The 24,640-nt window shown below is 38.9% G+C and overlaps 1 protein-coding gene across 1 annotated transcript in view; it reads left to right on the top strand.

Annotated features, from left to right (window-relative positions):
- The window catches only part of LOC124798432, a 292,118-nt gene that overhangs the window by 164,341 nt on the left and 103,137 nt on the right, over positions 1-24,640 (top strand). Inside the window, exons 10-11 of the mRNA XM_047261841.1 lie at positions 3,330-3,509; positions 16,149-16,320. Coding sequence (XP_047117797.1) covers positions 3,330-3,509; positions 16,149-16,320 — 352 coding nt within the window. The remainder of the gene's footprint in view (positions 1-3,329; positions 3,510-16,148; positions 16,321-24,640) is intronic.

Here is a 24,640-nt window from a genome sequence, read left to right on the forward strand (position 1 = left end):
GCACAATTTTCGGTAATTCAAGTGCTCGGTCACAATGCCATACAAAACACTATGAGAAACATTAGGAAAGTCATCCCACAAGGAGGAAATCATAAAGCGTCTATTTTCTCTCTCAATATTGCCCACTTTCTGCACCAAACTTTCATTAATGACCGAAGGACGCCCACTCCGTTGTTCATCATGCACATTTGTGCGGCCATCTTTAAATGCTCTCACCCACTTTCTTACCATTCTATCACTCATAATGTTTTCTCCGTAAACAGCACAGATCTCACGATGAATATCAATCGCTTTTAGGCCTTTAGTACTAAGAAATCTTACAACAGTCCGTACTTCACACTCAGTGTACTCAGGATTATCGTAGTCATCTTAAACACTCAGTACACATTGTAAACAAGGAAGAGTCAGACTGTAATGGCGTCAGTGCGTAGATGAAGGTACAGGCTTTCATGTAAAAATAAAATTATTTAGCTATCTTTGCACGCCCTTTTTAAATTTCAAAATTGTACTTGCTTAAAAAATGCACCTCATACCATTCAAAATAGTGCTGCAATTAAAAAGATACATTTTAATGCGAAATCTGTTCTGTAACACAGTTTTAGTCAGAAAAAATCTAAATTTCGTTATGAAATCTCTGCTGTATACAGAGCAAACGTGCTGATTGAAGGTGGTGTGGGTCAGTGGAAGGTTCATGATATTGACAGAAATGGCTACCTGTCTGTAATCAGCAATGAAATAGTTCAGAAAATGATAGAAAATTGTAAAAACTGACATTCCATGATATCTCAACTAAACTTTCTAAGAATGTTTTTCATGAGATCATGACTGAACAGTTAGGATATTAAAAGTTCTGTGCTCATTGTGTTGCAAAACTCCTCCATAAGAACCACAAAAGGCAGACTGGTCAGGACTTCGCAAATATTTTATAAGATTCAAGCAAACCCAGAAAATTAGAACCACTTTGTCAGCGCAGTTAAAATTGCTTCTAGGAAGTAAATTCCAAGATGTGATTGTACACGGTTGATACATGGATTTTCATCTGAAGCATCACCATACCTGATAACTATGCTGCACTGTGCAGTAAAGAGTCATTCTCAGAGGATGCAACTGAGTGGGTAATTGAGTTAGGGTGCTCCATAATGATGTTGCAACCAGACAAAAATGAATATTAACAACAGAATTTGTCGATCTCAGAAGAAACTATAAAGCAAGCTAGAGCGTTATTAAACATAAAAGTCCCACCTACTTCTACAATATTACGTTGCACATTTGCAGAGGGGCATGGAACCTCTTTCACATTATTTTTCTGCTATTCCATTCTTGAACAGTTTCTGGAAAAATTGACACCTAAATCTAACTGCACAAGCTCTGATTTCTGTTGTTTTATCACAATGGTTATTTCTCTGAGTGTAGGTGGGTGTCAAAATAGATATTATTATTTTTTTTTGGGGGGGGGGGGGGGGGATGCTGATATGCTTTATTATTAATAATGTTGGCTGTGGATCTGTTTTATTAATAATATTCTGTATGTAGTCATTATTTTTACTTTTTAGTTGTAACTGAAGGTGGAATACACACACACACACACACACACACACACACACACACACACACGCGTGTGTATCGAGCAGGTGAAGCACTTTCGGCAAACTTCAAAAATCTGGCTGACCTAAGTTTTTACCAGTTGACTCACATCACTGAAAATCTTGAAGAATGCACAGCAACACATGTCCTTCTTCAACACCTGTGTAAACTCATGGAATGAATTGTCCTAAACTGATTAGTCTCAGCGATATAGCCTGTTCTGATCCCTCTGCAGGCTGAATTTTGATCTGGCAGGTCATGCACTGTTGAAATACTGAACAGTGTACAACACACAGGGAAAGGAATTGAAGAAAGGCTAATAGCTGGACATGCTTTTGTGGATCTAAGTGCAGTGTAGCACCCACTTAAGCAATCATAGGCTCTTCAGGCCTGTAAAATGCCATAGACAACCACCAACCCACCTCAAACAGAATGGGAGTAAGAAGGGATTGTGTGATTGGACAATCCTCCATAAAGGGATCAAGTCTCAATAAAATGTACCAGACGGTACAAAGGAGAGAAAGAAGACAGATTAAGAGTGGCAATAGCCACAGACAATTTTATAAAATGGGGATTCTTTGCAAGTGATACCAATAACGTGTGAGATTAACACAAAATGAAATCTACAGCTAATTTCATACAATGCTCATTTGGCCCAACGTACTCAATCAGAAACCTTGTAGTGTGATACACATTCATGCAGCTTGGTTATTTCCCATTTACCACTTACTAGGGCTGCTTCCTGTTCCTTTCCAATAAGGAATATCAAAGAACGATTTTCAGAATGATGAGATCACTCAGAGGATGCCATGAAATTGTCACAGGACCGCCAAAGGCCACCTGTCCAATGGAGTGTAAACGTGAGTCATCTTAAATGACCACCTGTCCCACTCAGTGAATGTCCAGTTGCAGCAACGGCGTGCAAATTCTAACCTTTGTCACCAATGAATAGCAGTCAGCATGGGTGCTTGAACCAGTTTCCTGCTGCACTGTTGCTAGTCCCTTGATTCAGTTGTTCAACAGTTGCATGTGTATTCACCCATGCACATCACCGCTGTCATTCATCCTTGTCATCTGTGGTCTGTGGTCTGTGGTGCACCACACTTTGGTGCCAGTGTTGGGTAGCACCATTTAGCCCTGCAAAGTATACTTTAACCATGGTGCCATGCAAACAGTTTACAAGCTTAGCGATTTCAGACATGCTTCCACCCTTGGCCTGAATCTCAATGATCATGCCCTTTTAGATGCCAGATAAATTGCTCCATTTTTGCACGACAACAATGACTGAACTGTTTTCTATGTCCTCCCTTGACATACTTTGTGTGTCCTCCACTGTTAGTGCTGCTATCTACTGTCTGTGAGTGGTTATAGCTCGCTGATGTCGTACAGAGGTAGTAGTCACATTAATGAGGTTGAACCATGTATATGAAGTAATGCATAAGGATAGTGTTACGGGTCTATGTAAAACTATAATTTTGTGTCCGCAGAACTTACATTGCTGCTATTTATAATTAATAAATGTATTTAAACATATTATCCAGTCAGGTTGTTTTCACATTTTAGAAATGAATTAACCAACTTTCATTTCATTTTTAAAGTACATTGTGTCCTTTGTACTCCCACTGCAGATGTCACAGCCTGTTATGATCCAAACTTAATAAATCTCGTTCTGTATGTAAGTAATTGCAAAAAGTATGTAATTTTCTCATATAGTTTTTGTAATTACTATTTTTTCACTTATATAGGAAATAATAAGCGCTCAGAAATGCTCAACGGAAGAAGGGTCTCGAGATACGCAAGGGGAAGCAACTGATGTAGCAAATACTGTGTTTACCGAGCATTTAAGTGTGTCGATTGAGAAGGAAATGGAGCTAATAGAACTCCTAAATAAAGCTCTTCATGCATGGACTCAGCTTTTAGACCATGTGAGTATAAAAATTTTTGTATGTAGTCTTCATGCTGCCCATCTGCTTTTTCTTAAACTTTTTGTAGCTCGTTAAAAAGTTACTTCTGCTGCTGTATAACTATGCTTAATCCCTGGGTTTGGGATTGTAAAACATATTTCAGGTATGTGTTTATCATTATTTCGTGGGGGAAAAAAATGGAAAAAATATTGGATGTTTATACAGTGAAAATTTCAAAGTTATTAGTGCATATTAATAAATCCATCTGTGGAACACGTAAACTGAAGAAAATATGTGTGTATGTTGCAAGGTTTTATTCGTCTTCACAATGGTTTTATCACACTTTGGCTAAAATAATCCTGGAATAAGATAAATGATTGCTCTGCAACCACAATCGGGACGTTTTATTTGTCTGTTTCCCTATTACTTTTAGTACTATTACTACTATTAGTACTGCTGACATTCAGAATACTGGTTTCAAAGTTTTCAATCCCATTATCAAATTATGTTGTACAATAGTTCAAGAAGGATCCTATAAGTGAGTGTGGTACAAATGGTTAAATTCTACATTGCCAGTTTCAAAACATAGGAATAGAAGGGAATGATTGTCAGATAACCAGAATGTAGCCTCACTAAAGACGAAAGGAATTTGAAGAGTATTGTTGTGCACTTCCTTATAAGATACTGGTTAATTCCATAGATCATAAAGACAGAATTAAGCGAAATGACATTCTACAATTCTCCAAAAATAATGGCAGCCTGGAAACAAAAAAGGCAAACTTGAACAAAATAACAAGCCTTTGTTCATTCTTCTGATGAACACTTGCTGATGATGAATGATTTTTGGGCCTTTGATATACTGAAGCTGACCTTGGTTCTTTTGCAATCCCCTTCACTTTCCATTGATGAGAGCAAATAAATACATCATCACACTCAAACCTTACAAATGACACGACGACTTCCACTCTGGTGTCGGTACTCTGGAACCATATGTTTGCTGTCCAAAGCCACCACACAGTGTGTGATTGAGCATATTCCCATATACCTCTGCAGTGTTGCCTCTTCTGGAATAAGCACGTATTTGCATCTTTGTGGATTATTGACTATGAATGTTAAGTGTGAAATAAGTGTTTCACCTTATAGAGAAATCAACCTAACTCAGATAGTTTTCCAGGGATTTCATCAGAGCCTGGAAAATATCTGGGATAATGTTGCATTTTGTTGCACTAGATTATGTGAACTGGAACTTCAAACTGGAGTAACTGTCTTTGGTAGATGTTTCAGAGTCAAACTTGTCACTGTTGCAGCATATTTTACTTTGCTATCAGCAGCCCAACAGAATGAAACATTACTTCAAAATCAAAATCATGGGTACAGTTATTAAATACATTACTCGTTGACATTTAAATCTCTTCCAGTGTGCTCAAACATGGATTGCATAAAAGACATCAATTATCCCTGTACTTGGACTTTTCCCTGCAATTTCATCATTGTCCCAAAAAAATAACAGATGCAGCAACATTTTCTGTTACCAAAGCAGACTTCTTGATCACTGGTGCAGTCTGCATGATTCCTTGTTCTATCTAGGTGTGAACGGAATTGCACATCCACATATATCTCAAAATAGTAGCATGCATCTACACACAAGGCTCTTCTTGCGTATGAGGTAAACACAGGTTCATGCTGGCCATACCCAGTACGGTGAGAGAAGAGTCTGACAGTTGAAGGGGCCTTGGCACACTTGCTTCACACGTCCATGACTACCAATCAGGTTATGAAATTTTGTTTGCATTACGGTGGCAATGCCCCAGTGTTTTCATAGTGCTAGATGAACCCTGCCTTCAGTCAGCGGTGCCACATGCTTTGTTCAGATTTGTTTTGTACATGTGCATTCTGCAAGTTCCTGGCTGTGTGTGTGGACAATGGCTTCGTGTAGTGCAGAGAAGAAGACTTTCAGAAAAGGAGCTATGCTGAAATCTCAAGCATGCGAATTTACATACAGATTGCCATGTTTACTTTGAAAGGGAAAGAGCAATAGTGTGGGCATTTGATACCAGTGAGTAAAGTGATTAACAGGGTGGCAAAAGCATTGAACATCTGTATAATGACAGAGAGTCACAAATGACAAAGAGGCTGCCCATTCAACTGAGAGCCCTGTTATTGTGATGCCTGGAAGATCAAAGAAGAGATTGTGCCATGTGACTAAAATAAAAAATAAAAAACGCCTTTGACAAAAGTGCTATCATGCAATGTATATACACTTAACCACAGCAGAAGTAAGGAACTGACATTTAAAAAAGTGGTGGTATCACTTTCGGTGGTTTGTTCACAGCCAGAATGACAAGTCTCTCTGTTGTTGCTGTTGTTGGTTGTTTCTCGTTTCTCTCTCTCTCTCTCTCTCTCTCTCTCTCTCTCTCTCTCTCTCTCTCTCTCTTTCTTTTTAAATTGGCTTCTGCTGACATTGTGCCATGGAGATGTTTCCTGCATGAGTTGCTAGCAGTGAATCTGGAGAATGTAATATGGATTGATGAAACAAGGGTCAGTGTGTGTCATGAGCGATCTGCCACATGGACAGTCAAAATGTGCCGTGAAACTGGGAGTGTGCCATCTGGCAAGGGAAGGTGACTAATTATTGTTCATGATGGGTCTATGAAGAGTTTTGTGCATGATGCTAAAATGATGTTACAATAAAAAAAACTGTAGATTACCATGAGAAAATGAATGCAGATACATTTAAAGACTAGTTCATTACTCATTGGCTACCAAATGTCAGTTCTGGTGGTGTTTTTGTAATAAACAATGCACCGTACCATTCTGTACAATTAAATAAGGCACCAATGACTGTCTCAAGGATAGACAAAATAGTCAGCTGGTTGAAAAGTAATAAAGTAGGCTTTGACTAGAATATATGAAAAGCAGAACTTCTGGAGTTAGTGAAACAGTAGAAGCCACAGAAGACAGCAAAAAATTGATATATTAGCAGAGAACCATGGCCACAAAGTTAGATGTCTTCCATTGTACCACGTCTATTACAGCGCCATCAAACTTGTCGGGGCTCAAATAAAAGCAGATTTTGCGGAGCAAAATAAGACGTTTGTGTTGTGAGACAGAGAGATGCTGGTAAATGGTGCTTGCACACTGAATAACACCAGAAAATTGGAAGAACATCATGGGCCATGTGTGAAAAGTGATTACAGTGTCAAACATAGAAGACAGCATAAGAGAAGAACCCATAAAAAATGCTGTATTTCTTTATCAGATGATGACAGCAGCAGTGAAGATACCAAAGCCTGTGTGGCCATGAGAAGGGGTGATCAATCATATCATGATGAACTTAGGATTTCCATTCTCCCACACAAAAATGAAAGTAATGTCTACATTTGATATTTTACGTGTAACATTTGTGCATTTTGCTGTGTCTTGTTAATGTTGAAAATCATTTTGCCTGTGTATATGTAATGAGGAAAACACTGATTGCGCATGAGAAAAACCATTTGATCAAGGAACACACCACTCAATAGAATGCTGCAATGGATTTTGTGGCATATTTTTGGGCTCTATAGGCCTGGCTGCCAAAGGGTGCGAGGGGAAGGTCTGTCACTCTGCTCCCTGTCCTGCCAGTTGCTGGCCCACGCCACTTCCAGATCAAATACTGGCAGCTGTCAGAGCTCTTCTCTCGCCGTATGGAATATAGACACAATGAACACAAATGTTGCTGCACCTTAACACTCACTTGGTTAGTGAATGTCTAACTGTTAGGACACAAAGTGAACTGGGCACTGATGTACTTCGAGAATATATTCCATGATGGGTAGCCATCAGGAAACTCAAGCCTGACCAATCTGTTGAAAATTTGAAATACAAATATGCTGTTTGCTATCAGATGTGGCATATTTTAACAAAATAGGCTTGAGTCAGTATCACATTCCTCATGCTTCTGTGTCTTGCAAGGCCAGCCATCTGTCAGTACTGTTTGCACTACATTAGTTAGACTACTCTCAGTTGGAGAGGAATCATCATTTTCTTGATCATTTCCCTGTAGCCTAAGGTTACGTGTCAGCTCATGGATAATTTCCTTTTATCAAATTTCCGCAACTTGGAATTTGAATAAAATTCCGATTGTATTAATATAACTAATCATTTTTCGTGGACTCCCAGCCTCAAAGTTCATTTTATATTACGTGAAATGTAATTTCTAATCACCATTTAGTTGAGGCTTAGAGTCATCGATAGGCACATAAAGAAGACGGAAAATTAATGCTACCTTGCAGGTGAATCCTCCTTCAGAACTAGTAGAGCAGAGTAAATCTATCTGACTGTTACGCCAGTTAAATACATTCTGTTGGCACTGCAACTTGAATGGGGTGAGGGTTAAGTCAGTTGGTTGGGCATGGGTGTAGTGTGACACATTCTGGGAATTAGGCGACCCACTTCCCTGCTTTCCATGGCCGATGAAAGATGTTTGTAAATTATGGTAGGTAGTAAGTGGGAAGCTCCCCATTTTCTGTAGGTGTTTTATGGTATGAGCAGATTTTAATTGTACCAATTCTGTGCTGTAAGCGAGGCAGGCCGTGAATGCGCTCTTCTGCCTGCTGGATGGAGTTGTATGCTGTGTGGTGCCATGGTAGAAGGGCATGGAGAGAATGTGACCCCTGTGATGTCAAAGAAATGCTCACCAGAGAACAAATGATGATGAAATATATTTTTACAATTTGTTATTGTGTTGATGGACTCCGTTAGACGTGCATTTTCTTGTCTACCTGGAATACATGCAGATGTATTTGATCTGTCATTATCTACAATTGCATATTAAAACAACACATCGAGTTTAAACTATTTTGGTGTGTTAGTTCACTGAAAAGAGCTGTCCATGGTTAAAGGGGCACTGATCAGCAGGAGCCTATCAGCATAAGAAATACAGTGACCAATAAATATACTGCATGTACTTCGAAGAATTAACACTGAATATTCTTCAGATCGACGAATGACTTGGTTTTCTACGTATTAACACCTATCACCAAAATAGGAAAGGTACGGAAGAAAATTAAAGTTGGTGACCTTGGTGGAGGGCATGAAAGAAAAAAGGTGTGATGAATGGTAGGAAAAGATGATTTACGGAATTTTTTTATGAAATTAACTGAGAAGATATGTCGATGTCCAGGTCAATCCAAGTTAACAACTGGAAGTCCATTAGTACACACACTGTGTGGTTGGATTCAAATCAGTAACATAAAGAAAAAGACTTCTATGTTGGTTGTAACGAGAAAAAGAAGAAATTGTTTTAATAACAGAAGATACAAATTGTGGTTGTTCGCAGCAACGGAGTCAACCATTACAACATGGTATGTGTTACGGAATAGCAGACATGAGTCATGTGTACACATTTGGAGTTGCAACACAGAAGACTAGAGGGGTACATGTAGTGTTAGACAAACGTATGTTAAATAAACAAATAAAAACAAAGAGAGATTAACCTGTATGTATTGATGATTTCTTAGCAGAATTTAAACGTGAAGACTTTTTGTTCAGTGGCTTTAACAAATGGCTATTGGCAAGTTGGTCTACACAAAGAATTGAGAAAATATACTGCGTTTCAATATGATGGTGAATCATACCAATTTTGAGTTTTATGCTTTGGATTGAACATCTCAGTTTTTGTGTTTATAAGAGCACTTGATGAAACACTAGGGAAGGAATTGCTTCAAGAGTTAATATTATGTCAACGTCATTTTGATAGCGTTGAAAACATAAGAATGGTATTGTAGAACATTGGTTAAGTCTTTAAAGAAATTACAAGAAAAAGGTTATTATTAAGCTTGTGAAGTTTCACTTCAGAAAGGAAGAACTCAGGTGCCTGGGACACTTGATGGGTGTGCACGGGATACCTGATCCGAAACAGACCGTAGTAAGGAATGTGCAGAACCATGCAGTGTAAAGCAGTTATTTTCATTTCCTGGATTAGCAGGATTTTATCGTAGACACATACAAAGCCAACCCATGAACGAACTCGGAATGTTATCCTTATGGAAACAGAAATCAAAATGGATATATGGATATGGGTTGAGGGAACAACAGAAGCATTTCAAAACATTAAGCTATCTTTGGTGAATGCATCCATATTGAAACATACAAGATTAAGTGAAACCTTCATACTAGCATTTGATGCTTAACTACATGGCAACTGAAAGAGAATTACTTACAGTTATGTAAAGTATTCAAAAATTTCAAACATTAATTTGGAGATCTAAAATAAGCAGTTATGCAGACCATCTTATGCTAGCATTCTTGATGGCGAGTCAGCTCTTGCATAGACAGCTGTTGCAATGACCCTTATTCTCGCAGTCAATATCATACAGAAATCATTTACATTAACACATTCCGGTCGTTGCCCGTAGAAACTACGAGCGCGCATTTATTGCCGTAACAGTCGGCGCTCGGAGATTCTCCGAGCGCCGCCTTCTCGATTATTATTTCAGGTTGCGGCGCATTATATCCGTGCAGTGACATCTGGAGTTGAGTGTTTCGATCTTGTAGTACATCGGACGACCGCTAGATGGTGTTCCTGCATCCTCTAAGCGCTATGTCACTCAAAAAAGGCGCCAAAACAATTCCCGCGCATTCACTCTTGCAGTGTGCTTATGTAGTTGTCTTTATCGCAAACGTTTGTCGTAAATTGGGGGACAGTTTGACTGAAGAGGAAATTCTGAGGCTGCTGGAAGAATCTGGATCTGAAATTGACGTTGATGGATTTCAAACTGAAAATAGTTCTTCTGAAATAGATGGTAATTATAATGGTCAGTCATTGTGTTTACGAATCACAATTATAATCTCGGCAGTTTCACTGACTTATGTCATTTATTTCGAAGGTAACAACAAGTGGTCCGAAAATGAAAATGAGCCATCAGACGTATTAGAAGAGTGTGAAGCTCCCATTCAAAAAGGCAGAGGCAGAATACAACAACAGCAGTCCCAAAACAACGTTGTTGAATGGGTAAATGACGATGTCCTACAACAATTACCGCTCTTTGAAGGCGTAAGTAATGTCTTGGCACCTTTGAGCGCCGAAAGCACTGAATTTGACTGTTGGAGCATCTTTATTGACGCAAATGTCATCAAAAATATAAAGACAGAAACAAACCACTACGCTGCAGCAACAATTTCCAAATTGCGGATGCAAAATAAAATAACTTCCAGGTCGCTTTGGGCCAATTGGTCTGCTTTGAAGCTACATGAGATGTATCAGTTTTTTGCTATAATTATTCACATGTGCCTTGTACACAAACCAAATATTACGGACTATTGGAGCAATGACCTAATGCTAGATTCCTCCTTACCTGCAAAAATCATGAAAAGAGACAGATTTAGGTCAATTTACTTTATGCTTCACGTAAATAACAACGACAATTATGTACGAAGGGGTCAACCAAACCATGATCCTATACACAAAATCCGACCTTTTTTTGATAACTTTGTACTGAAAAGCAAGAACAGTTTTTCTCCTGGCGAGAATCTCACAGTTGATGAAGGTTTATGTCCATTCAGAGGGAGAATTCGATTTCGAGTATATATCAAGAACAAACCGAGCAGGTATGGTATAAAATTTTTCATTCTAAGTGATTCAGCAACAGGATATGTTTTGAACTGTGAAGTGTACACCGGTGCAGGTGAAAAAGACAACAGTGCAGATTCAGTGGTGCTACGTTTGTGCAACAGTTATCTACGTAAGGGTCATACATTGTACATGGACCGCTTTTATACTTCTGTAAAATTATTTGAAAAGTTGGCTGATGAGGGCACATCTGCTGTTGGCACAGTAATGAGAAACAGAAGAGGCCTACCACAGGAATTCAAACAGAATAAACTAAGAAGAGGTGAAATCGTATTCAAGAGAAAAAAATTCCGTGCTAGCACTTCACTGGAAAGATACTAGGGATGTGTTTGCCCTTTCTACCAGACATAGAATGACAAGTAGTGTTACTAAGACAAAATCCAAGGCTGGAATGGTAGAAAAACTGAAGCCTGATCTCATACTTGATTATAATAAAAATAAAACTGGTGTTGATCATGGAGATCAGCTGGTGACCTACTATTATTTTCAACGACGAACAATGAAATGGTGGAAAAAGGTATTTTTTCATGTATTTATGATGTGCGTGGTCAATTCATACATTCTGTACAAGAAACTACGGCCTGTCTCTCACAAACGAACCAGCTTGTTTACTTTTATGGTGAACCTGAGAAAACAAATACTGGAGAAATCCGGCGAAGTTTTCAACGAAAATGAAAAGCAGGGTTCAGCAGCAAACAGGCTAACAGCAAGGCATTTCCCCACTCACGTCCCATCGACAACAAGCAAGAAATATGCATCAAGATATTGCATTGTTTGCTCTGAGAAGGGCGCACGGAGTACTGGCAAACGAGTGAGAAGGGAGACGAGATGGTGGTGTGAAGAATGTAATGTAGGATTGTGTCTACCTGACTGTTTCAAGCAATATCACACAAAGACAAATTTTACTCAATGAAAAGAGTTGTAAAAATTCAATGAAATAATTTTGTACATTTATTTTATAATAAATTCTGATTTCTTGCAATTTCAAACTTTTTTTCTACCTCTGAATCATCTAATTTTCAAAATATAATAATTCTGTAAATATATGATATCTTACAAAAAACTTTAAACAAATGTTTAGATATACGATGATAACACACACATCAGTTAAAAGGTTTTGCTTTCCTTCATTACCTTTTGGTCAGGAGCCATGTAAAAAAGGCGCAAAAGTCTACGACTTCTGAGGGATTGCAGTAGTATCTGTGGCCCGACTGCAATGTGTTAAAGGCTCACAAAATGTAATCCCAGACACTTTATCTATGCTACCTGTACATAATTATATATAAAAACAAAGATGAGGTGACTTACCGAACAAAAGCGCTGGCAGGTCGATAGACACACAAACATACACACAAAATTCAAGCTTTCGCAACAAACTGTTGCCTCATCAGGAAAGAGGGAAGGAGAGGGGAAGACGATAGGAAGTGGGTTTTAGGGAGAGGGTAAGGAGTCATTCCAATCCCGGGAGCGGAAAGACTTACCTTAGGGGGAAAAAAGGACAGGTATACACTCGCACACACGCACATATCCATCCACACATACAGACACAAGCAGACATATTTAAAGACCTGTACATAAGAATGACATTAAGCAAGCTAGTAGACCAGAATTGACTTTCACTATAAATTTTCTGTTATTAAGTTACACTAATGATGAAGTAAGAAAATTGGCAATAGGAATTAAACAGGGTATTAAAGGAATTGCTATTTTAGTCATAAATAAGCAATGCTAAACTGATGCTACAAGCAACAGAGGATGAATCCGTATGACTGTTTATGATTAGAGTAGATGTATTTTCATTCCAATTTATCAGTAGTGAGGAGATCTTCTGGGATGTGAAACATGTCAGAAAACAGAAATACACAAAAATATTTACAAAGTAAGAACAGATATGCTAATGTACCTTTAAAAAAAGAATCTTAAGTGTATTCACATTTAAAAATATATCGAACTTGTCACCAAATATTAAATGTTCAGTACACTGAGGTTCATGTGATAATAGTTAGCCTATCGTAGCCACAAATAATCAAATAAAATAAATATATAAAATATGTTTTACAGCACGTATTTGCAATGATCGCATTACTGCATGAAATTTGTACTGAAGTCAGATTCTACATAATATTTACATTATGTGATGTTACCAATAACATAAGTGCATCAGGCGGTTCTGCTAAGAAATTCATGGATGGAGTAGGAGTAGTTGCCTGTTAATAATTCCTTTAGGCTCTCCTCAAACTGAACTTTATTATTAGTTAAACTTATTATAGCTGCTGGCATGTTATTGAAAATATGTATTGCTGAATAGTGGACACCTTTCTGAACCTTCGGCATACTGGGCAAGCAGTTGCTTGTCACAGCAGATTCGTAAGTGGCCAGACTGTGTTGGAGACTTATAGTGTAGAAAGGTAAACAACTGTTAGAAATCAGTTACTGTTGATGGCTACAGGGTTTGATATGGACAGAGGATTGTAGAATGCCATTGAGGAGGGGACATCAATACCCAGGTTGCGAGCAAGTAGGACTTAGGAGTACCAGATGAAGCAGATGAAGAGAAGTTGTAGTGGTTGTGGAGGAATGAGGAATTATGTCTTATCCATGCATCCGGACCATGAAGTTATAATCAATGAACCTAAAACAGAAAAGAGTATTGTGATGTTAAGTGGCTAGGCAGATTTTCGTCAGAAGTTCATAAACTGTTTGGCGTAAGATGATGTGAGGCACTTGGTCATGTCCATACTGCATACTTGTTCGTGAATCTTCCCCCCAAAGGAGAAGTATCATTACCGCATGTGATATAAAGCACATAATAAGTGAAGTACAGCACAACACACTTGCATCTGCAGGCACCTGACTAGGGATTATTTCTAAATACTTGACACTTATTGGTTGCATTGTATGAAATACTGAAAGCACTGTGAAAAGGATAGATTTGCTACTCACTATAGAGTGGAGATGCTGAGTCACAGGTAGGTGCGACAAAAAGACTGTCAAACAAGTAACCTTTTAGCCTAAAAGGCTTTCATCCGAATGACCCCCCCCCCCCCCCCCCCCACACACACACACACACACACACACACACACACACACACACACACACACACACAGAGAGAGAGAGAGAGAGAGAGAGAGAGAGAGAGAGAGAGAGAGAGAGGGGGAGGCTGCTGAGGCCAGTGTCTCTTTTATATGGTGAGGAGTAGCAATCTGTTCTTTTCATGATATTGTTATTATTCCATCCAGGTTTTTTCAGTGATACATTCTGATCTATAATTAGCTAGAAAATAATGACCTGTTCAGTGTTCCATAAACTGCACTGACCTTACGATGCTCTTTTTTTTTTATGCCCGGCACATACACTTGAGCAATTGAATCACCCACACCTACTTAGTAGCAGCAAGCAATTCCTTATGCCCATATGAAGGCAGCTACATCATGGATTGCGTTCCATAAGATGCCAAATTTATGATACCTCTGTTGTCAATGGAAGATAAATCTTAATCTTTCTTCTTTGCATGAGATACTAAAAATGCTGGGAAACTGTACTAAATTGTGACTGCTCAGCTGCCATCCACAGTTCATAGAGTTTTTATCACTGATCAAAAACATTCCAAATATCCTCAATACGATTGAGCTCAAAGGATCTGAGTGGCCTAATATCCATAGTCTGTTTTCCCAAACACATTCCCACAATTTGGTAGTCATTGATAGTGTCGTGCAGCAATGCATTAACTCCCTGAAGGTAGTACATAGTGCACATGTAGTTGTATAGGTGAATAAACAGATTCACATGGTCAGTCAGTAGGTTTTTGTATCAATGGCCAATGACCAACATCCCGAGATATATATTGAGGGGCTCATTCCCCCTCCCATAACAACACATCTCCCATATAAGTATATTCCCATCACCCTTTTGGCTCTTAGGATGCAGCCCCTTGTGGTTTTTTTACATTTGTCTTTAATGTGTACAAATACGTGCCATTTAGGCGACCTCCTTTCTGTACTTTAAGCATTGAATGGTCCTGCAGTCATGCTTATATCTGTGCCCTGTGATGCATGGAGAGTAGAGATATCTGTGTGGGGGTAGTATCTTCTTTGTCCCTAATGAGTAGATTGTTTGGGCTGGTATGACTGTTCAGCAGTTGTTTCAGATGTGGTATTAGTAGTGGCAGTGGGGGTGGTTGTTGTTGAGCAAAGAATTGTTGAATGATTTGCATTGTACATTCACTGTTACAAACTGCAATATTCATCAGCAACTGTTGATATGAACAAATTGGTTCCACAGCAGTTAACACTTGTGGCAAGTTTTCCCTGATTCCATCTACTCACTGTACATCTTTGATAAGGTGGCATGTTAAAATCCCGGCCCTTTCACAAGCTCGAAAGTGAACTGTTCCATGTGCTGCGCACCCAAGATATGATTGCATTTAAATGAACTGATGTTATACATCTTGCCCATTCTGCACGTGGCTATCATACTTATGGCCACTACACAGCCCAGTAACATCCTGGCGACATGATAAGCCAAATTATACCATTTGCCATTGTGATATTTAGTCTCTCCAAGGGATCAGCTATTTGTAATTCAGGTGCTCATGAATGGATGCATGCAGTTTTTCTCATTATCATATTAGTCAGTCTTCCATCAGGTAATGTTACTAGACCCTCATTTGTGAACATTATTAATTTCTCTCTTCTACCATCTTCACAAAGTTACAAAACAAGATTTATATCATTTGTACTGTTCCACAACAATGCTATAGTTCACTTATTCTCATTTCATTGAATTGTTCTGTGTATTTGAAGCATACAGTGTTGTAGAGTTTTAGTAATATCTTGAATTATAGCCAGCTATAATGTTGAACATGTCACAAATAAAATATAATGAATTATTCTTTTCTACTTTGCCTATTGAATGAAGAACATAATGATGCCAGTTGGTGTGGCTACATCAATTTTCACCATCTTTATTTGTAAATATAGTGTTACATTCTTGTTTCTTACTTCTATGTGAGTTCTGTGCATTCTCATGAAATGACTTTTCTCCTTTTTAGGTGCATTTTATTACTTGTGATATGCAACCCTTTTTTAAACACATCTTGGATAGTATAGAAGCAGCATCTTATTTCTATGGCTTAAATGGTTGCACAATTCACAAAGTATACTGTTGGCTTGTGTACTATAAGGTGGCTGTATCTCTGGAGATGAAAAATGCAGAACTTCACGGTATGCTCAGTATAGTATAGCAATGTTTGTTTTATTGTACAAATGGTAATCTTAATCAAAAGCAAAGCTTTATGCGAGCGTATTTCTTACCTTACTCATAAATTTGGTTTCTGTTGAGGCACACCGTTTTAGTTTTTCATTAGTCACAAATTACTATGTCCTGTTGGAGGCGCACTTAACCTGTTAGGTACACACATCCTCCTGTAAAAATATTACTAATAAAGAATATTAGCTGCTACTTAAAGCATCTTTTCTCTGATTTCCATTGTTCATTGGTTCTTAGCAATGTGTCACAATTGTAAAAGACAGGAAGTACGGTGTAAAATTTATGTTGTCATGGATCAAATATACTTCAAGGTACTGGATAGTGACTATAAAACAGTAAAATTCAAAGATCAAGAGATCTTACAAAGTCCAAATAACAATATTATGTCAAGGTATCCCTAATACTCATCAAGGTTTTTATTACACAGATCAACAAATTGCAACTTTTTTTTTTTTTTTTTTTTTTTTTTTTTTTTTTTTTTTTTTTTTTTTTTTTTTTTGCATAGGGTTTCTAAGGGTGTGAATTTGTGTGGTTTTTTGTGCTTAATTCAGAGATGCAACAAGATTTCTTACATATCACATTTCTGAAAAACAAAGTAATAATAAAATCATATCGCTTTTATTTGCAATGTGTAGCAAACATTAACAAATCCAGAGTATGATTCCTGCAACCCTAAACTTATTCTAAGACTCTCATAGAACATTAAAACAATTGCCGTATTATATAAAAATTTCGCTTATATCATCAAAACAATGATCACAATTAAAACTGTTCATTTATTGCAGTTTAATATCACTTCATTTGGAGAAATGGGATGCTTTTATTTTGCGAGATGCCATCAGTATCTCTAAATGAAAATCGACTGTAACCACTCACCAACGAGGGAGCTCAGCACCCTCATAGCAATATTACTTGGTAAGAATGTCTTGATGGGAACATTGACTCTGTTCATCACTAGCAGCACAAAAGTTTTGTATTTGGAAAAAGATCAAGGATCAATTTGCAACATTATAAACTCTCTCTCTCTCTCTCTCTCTCTCTCTCTCTCTCTCTCTCACACACACACACACACACACACACACACACCTTTTTTAGTTCAGTCACTATGGAAACATTCATTTGCCCTCTGGTATTCTGAAAACCATGAACAATAGCTTTGAAAGGAGTACAACCATGTAACTCTACATCTGTGAGTTTAGCATCAAAGGTTTCATTGATCACCAGTTTTCTGATTTGTTGTCCAATAAACACACATTTCAACTTAGCCTCATTGATCTTGGAAAAAAATATGAGGGCTGTTCGGAAAATAAGGTATGATTGGATGCAAAATGGAAACCACAGTGAAAATCAAAAACTTTTTCGCAACAGTTAGCCACTCCTTCCAGCTACCTTTCTAAATAGTTGCCGCTCCAACTTGGACATTTGTCGCAGCGTTGTACAAACTTTCCAGTACCTTGCCAGGGAAAGCAGCCACCTGTGCTTTCTGCCAATTCTCTATGCTGGGCTGCCTTTCACTGTTTGTGCCAAAATGTGGTCTTCGAAGCCAGCAGTTCATATGAGCAGAGATGGGTGATCAAAAACTTCCCATTGAAAATACTGCAGGAGTGTCTTCATTGCCCCTGCAGAATGCGGCTGAGAATTGTCCAGAATGCGGCTGAGAATTGTCTTGAAGAAAGAAATGCATTACATTTATGTTATGTGGTTTGCATAGCTTCAGGTGAAATATCTCAATAGGTTCACATACTTGGAGGGAGACACTGTTGTTTTAGGAATTTCTACGTGATCACTTGTGCTCTGAACTGGAAAGAGCAATGTGAAGTAATCAACTGGCACACTAAAGACACTGCCCAACACATCTGTGTAAAGTTCCATCGGATTTTCACAGGAGGTTCCATTTCGAACCAAATCGTACCTTACTTTCCAAATACTTCTTTTGTTCAGTGGTTGAAAGCCACACCCTGTTTATCAGGAGGGTTTGCAGAATTCTTCTTTAGGGTTAACTTAATATGAAGAGGAGGCAGTATGACTTCACTAAGCATAGCTAGTGGTTTATTGACATTTTCCTTTCCCGCAGCATCCCTTTGTCTAACAGGCTATTCCTTGATATTGTATTTCTGTTTGTTGCCCCAGAAACACAGAAAACATCATTATTTTGTGCAACCTGTAACTAGTGCAACAGCTTGTAAATCACAATAGGTGGTCAAATGCTAAAGTTATCTGTTATTATAGGTTATCTGTCTTGAGCTGACTGCAATGTAATTTAAAAGAATTACAGGCTTGCCCCCGGCGAACGGTCTACCTGATGGGAGGCCCTAGTCACCTGACAATTATTTTACCAGACGCGTTTTGCTTTTGTTTATAAAGCATCTTCTGTGGTATACTGTAAATTGGATACATATGCTTGTACATTTATTTTCAGTTAAAAACTTTTTTAATGAAGTTGGTCTGTAAGCTACTTACGGTGTTTGTTTACATAGTCTGCACCTTCCCCTCTTGCTATCAGTGGCTGATGTTGACAGGCTTCATTTCACATCTGCAGTTTTTGGCATTTTGTGTTATTTCCTGCAATGCACTATTTATAATTGACTTTCTTAACCGTCTTTCATTCATCACTGCACAGCTTTCGCAACAAACTGTTGCCTCATCAGGAAAGAGGGAAGGAGAGGGGAAGACGAAAGGAAGTGGGTTTTAAAGGAGAGGGTAAGGAGTCATTCCAATCCCGGGAGCGGAAAGACTTACCTTAGGGGGAAAAAAGGACAGGTATACACTCGCACACACGCACATATCCATCCACACATACAGACACAAGCAGACGTCTTTAAATATGTCTGCTTGTGTCTGTATGTGTGGATGGATATGTGCGTGTGTGCGAGTGTATACCTGTCCTTTTTTCCCCCTAAGGTAAGTCTTTCCGCTCCCGGGATTGGAATGACTCCTTACCCTCTCCTTTAAAACCCACTTCCTTTCGTCTTCCCCTCTCCTTCCCTCTTTCCTGATGAGGCAACAGTTTGTTGCGAAAGCTTGAATTTTGTGTGTATGTTTGTGTTTGTTTGTGTGTCTATCGACCTGCCAGCGCTTTTGTTCGGTAAGTCACCTCATCTTTGTTTTTGTGCTGGCAGGTCGACAGACACACAAACAAACACAAACATACACACAAAATTGAAGCTTTCGCAACAAACTGTTGCCTCATCAGGAAAGAGGGAAAGACGAAAGGATGTGGGTTTTAAGGGAGAGGGTAAGGAGTCATTCCAATCCCGGGAGCGGAAAGACTTACCTTAGGGGGAAAAAAGGACGGGTATACACTCGCGCACACACACACACATCCATCCACACATATACAGGCACAAGCAGACATATTTAAAGACTACAAATATATATTTCCTACGTGGAATGTTTCCTTCATATATATATATATATATATAAAGAAAAAATAGCGATACAGATGACACCCCACAAAAGGAAAGCATCATCATCTCATCTCTCCAAATAAACTGCTCTTAAACTTAGTAATAATTTAATTTCACAGTGACACTTTTTATATTTTGAATGTATAGAGAAATAAAATAACAGAATTGAATGGAAAAGTAGAAAAATAATATGTAGATTTCTAAATATTCTGAAACCTTAAATTAGACCACATTTCTAAGAGTACATTTTGATTCTACAACCAAATATACATCAAGACTGATGCATCACACACGACACTCTATGGCTGTTGACCAGTGTTAACAGTTACTTCCCAGGCATTTTTTCTCCAAAGCAATTAACTGTTTCCCTGTACACGGAGGCGACATGGGATAGCATTGTGCACATATACAGATGGCGGTAGTATCTCATACATAAGTTATAAAAGGGAAGTGCATTGGCAGAGTTGTCATTTGCACTCAAGATGATTCGTGTGAAGAGCTTTCTGACGTGATTGCGGCTGCATGATGGGAATTAACAGATTTTGAATGCAGAATGGTATTTGGAGGTAGATGCATGGGATGCTCCATTTCAGAAATCATTTGGGAATTCAGTATTCTGAGATCCCACAGTGTCAGGATTCTGCCAAAAATATAAAATTTCAGGCATTACCTCTAACCACAGACAACACAGTGCCTGATTGCCTTCACTTAACGACCAAGAGCAGCAGCATTTATGTAGAGTTGTCGGTGCTAACAGACAAACAACACTGCATGAAATAACCATAGAAATCAATCTGGGATGTATGACAAATGTATTATTTGGGACATTGCAGTGAAATTTGGCGTTAATGGGCTATGGCAGCAAATTACAGACGCGAGTGCCTTTGCTAACAGCAAAACATCACCTGAAGTGCCTCTCCTGGGCTTGTGGCCGTATCAGTTGGACCCTGTATGACTGGAAAACTGTGGTTTGATCAAATGAGTCCCTATTTCGGTTGGTAAGAGCTGATAGTAAGATTTGAGATTGGTGCAGATCCCATGAAATCATGGACCCAAGTTGTCAACAAGGCTCCATACTGCCTGGATACGGCTCCATAATGATGTGGGCCGTGTTTACGGCTCCATAATGATGTGGGCCGTGTTTACGGCTCCATAATGATGTGGGCCGTGTTTACAAGGATCACTGACTGGAAATGGTTATCTTCAGCTACTTGGAGACGATTTGCACCTTCCAAGGAGTACATGTTCCCAAACAATGATGGAATTTTTATGCACCATGTCACCGGGCCACAATTGTGTGTGATTGGTTTGAAGAACATTCTCGACAGTTCAGGCGAATGATTTGGTCAGCCAAATCACCCGACATGAATTCCATCAAACATTTGTGAGACATAAATGAGAGGTCAGTTCGTGCACAACATTACAAGTATTTTCCGCAACTAACTCTTCTACTGTTTTCATTAAACCATTAGTCCAAAATTTGTTTTAGATATTGTCTGTAGGCAGGGTGGTTATAATTAAACTTTCACTTCTTGAGAGGCCCATATGAGAAATGAAACTTTGTGGAAACACCTGTAAGGGCATGCAGAAGAGAAATAAAGAACAAACATTGAAAGCCACATGGTTTAACTTCCACATGAGGAAGTAACATTTGTTAATAGCTAACCATGTTTACATTCCAGGTTACAAATGTTGCTTCATGTGATGACCATCTGGATCCAAAACAGCCTGGAATGGCACTAGAGATACCGTTTCACAATTGTTTACAGCACTTCTCGAATTGCCCATGCACTGCTCGAATATCGCACTTTACGTCCTGCATTCTCGGCCATGACAACAGTAACTTCTTCAGCAGTTTGTGGCAGAACTGGTCTTCCATGTCACGTTCTTTAACTCCAATGTAGAAAGAAGACCTCTCTGTACTCTTTAATGCATTGATACTCACAAAGAGCAGCAGGACCATTGCTGTTATTATGGTAAAACTGCTCATCTTGTCCAGACCCATGTTGGTTGTCTGCTACTGTGATGCACACTGATGTTTGTATCAACCAAACATTGCCGTACCAATACCCACACTTTACGGCAAGTCATGACATTAACACTACTAACAATGCAAATACTTGACATCATTCCTATAAAGTTGGCTACCTGTAAGGTAAATAGTTTTCCAACCAGACTGGCCTAAGTAGCGAAAGTTTTATTGTAACCACCCTTTATTTTTCTGTTAGCCATCAGAACCACTGTAACCATAAAATGAACTCTCAATATATTTCCTGATAGAAACATAATATTCTGGGCGGATATTAAAAAAATGTTAAAATTCTCCCTGGACAATGCCAGAATGAGTCAGTGACCCAGATGGAATGCCAGTAAGAGAGAAATAGCAGCAAATACAGAAGCTATTGTGACACCTTTAAAGGGCTGAGTGCTCAAGCAAGCAATGCAGCAAAATGACATTATGGCACCTGAGGGATAGTGTCATAATGGTGATTGTGCAAAGTGTGACAAGAAAGCTCAAATCGGGTGCAAGGGTAACTATTCAGTTCCTGACACAGCAGAAAAGTGTGTCTGAAAGGCAAAGTTGTGAAATGCTGAACCGATCAAGAGCACTGACAAACTTAGAAAACTAGGGCATATTTGGTCACCTCCAAGGAAGGATAACGTCATTGACATAGCCCAGCAAGCACAAATACTGTGACTCTTGCAGGTAGATTCTGTGTTGCAGCTAACCAGTTGGTGCTTGCTAATTTAGATGTCATGGAGAAGGATGATGTACGTAGGTCAAGTGAGGAACTTTGTCACAAGCAAACTGTCGTTGTGCCTCCATCTTGTGAGAAATTAAAGCATTTACAAGGATACATTAAGAAAGCAATGGAAAACATTTTACTGCAGTTTATGTATTTATTTAATCCAAATGCTCTGTTTCCAGTGGTGCTGGTCATGCAGCCCAGGATATTAACGGAGAACGACAGTCCTGTATACAGGAAACTGTACAAGGTCCAGACATGTATCCATCTATTAATGGAAGGATTTATTGATCAGCAGCTGGCTTATAAGATTAATGGATATGGTGACAGCCCATGGGATGCATTTGCCGTCCTGTTTCCAAAGAAATCACCAGGTGGCACTAAGAAACACGAATCTTGCTTTGATTGCCAGTTCCTCATTGCAAGAGCTGTCACTGATGCGTATCCCATACCGAACATAATAGAGACTCTGAACATCTTGGGTCAGTGCATATATTTTTCCGCAGTGAAATTAAGGAGTGGATATCATCATTTAGCTGTAGCAATAGAGGACTAGCTGAAAACCCTTTTACCAGCCCTTAGTGCCATTACCAGTACCATCGAATGCTGTTCAGAATAAAAAATGCATCAGCTAGTTTTCAAAGACTGTTGCATAACATACTTAGGGGCTTAAAGTGGATATGATGCATGGAAACAATGCACGGTCCATCTGCACAACATCGTAGTGTTTTCGAAGGACATGGTGGAATATGTACAACAAATGGAAGAGGTGTTCAAGAGACTGCAAACAGCATGACTAATGATTATTATTGATAAATGTCATTTTGCAGCAAATGTCTTGGGCATGTGACCAGACAAGAAGCTATAAGAACCAATCAGAAGTTTGTAACTTCTTGCCACCACAGACAGCTAAACAGTTGCAATCAGTTTTAGGCCTTTATAATTATTATAGGAAATTTGTAAAGAATTTTGACAACCCTCTAAACTGCGTATTAAAGAAAGAAGCAAAATTTGAATGGTCTACCAAATGTCAGATAGCGTTTGATGCCTTGAACCAGACACTGATATCAAATCCAGTTTTAGTATTTTCCGAGTCAAAAAAGAATTCGTTTTGTCCTGTTATGCAAGCAGTGTGGCAGTGGAATGCGTTCTCAGCCAGAGTATCGATAACAAGGACATCAGTAGCGTACACATCCAGATAACTGAACAAAGCAGAACAAGATTATTCCACTATGGATACGGAAATGTTAACATTTACCTATGGGCACTTCTTACTTCTGTTGTAATTCGTATGGTCAAAAGTTTAAAGTAGTGATGGATTAACCTGCATTTAAGTGTTTGATAGGATTACAAGACCCTTCCAGTGGGATCACCCATATGACCATTAACTGCGATATCCATTTAAACTGAACCTGAATCAGTGATGTAAACAGGTCAATGTATTTTAATGTAAAAAATTCTCTTTCCTATATTCATATTTGACACTCTGTTACAAAATTGTATAGGGGCTTATACATTTATGCCAAAGTTAAGCAAAATTGATTACAAGAAGATGCACAAATCAGGGATAGTACTGGGTGGCCCAAAAAGGATGGTCGGATTTGAACTGCGTAGTACCATTGAAAGGTGAGGAGGGGGGACCACTGCCGGCCGTCTGCAAGTCGGCCATTACACCCAGTTCGCCACGAGATGGCGCAGTGGACGGTCGAGCATCGTGTTTTTGCTGTGGAACAGTTTTTCAGAAATGATGAATCGTTTATTACTGTGCAACGATTGTTTCGACAACGTTTTGGTGTAGCGCGTGATGGACGCATTCCAGATCGCAGATCCATATCACGTTGGGTGACTGCATTCCGGACAACAGGGTCTGTCAAAAGTGGTAAATCTACAGGGCGTACACGTACGGCAGTTACTCCACAGAACATTGATGATGTTAGAGCGTCAGTGCTGCAAAGCCCGCGTCGTTCCACTAGGCGTCGTGCTCAAACTTTAGGCCTCAGCCGTAGTTCGTTGCAGCGTATTTTAAGCCGTGAGTTACAGTTTCACCCATACAAAATTATGATCACGCAAAAGCTGTATGATCGTGATTTTGAGCAGCGAAGACGATTTTGTGAATCAAT

This window comes from Schistocerca piceifrons, chromosome 5 (assembly GCF_021461385.2).
Source record: "Schistocerca piceifrons isolate TAMUIC-IGC-003096 chromosome 5, iqSchPice1.1, whole genome shotgun sequence".
NCBI lineage: Eukaryota > Metazoa > Arthropoda > Insecta > Orthoptera > Acrididae > Schistocerca > Schistocerca piceifrons.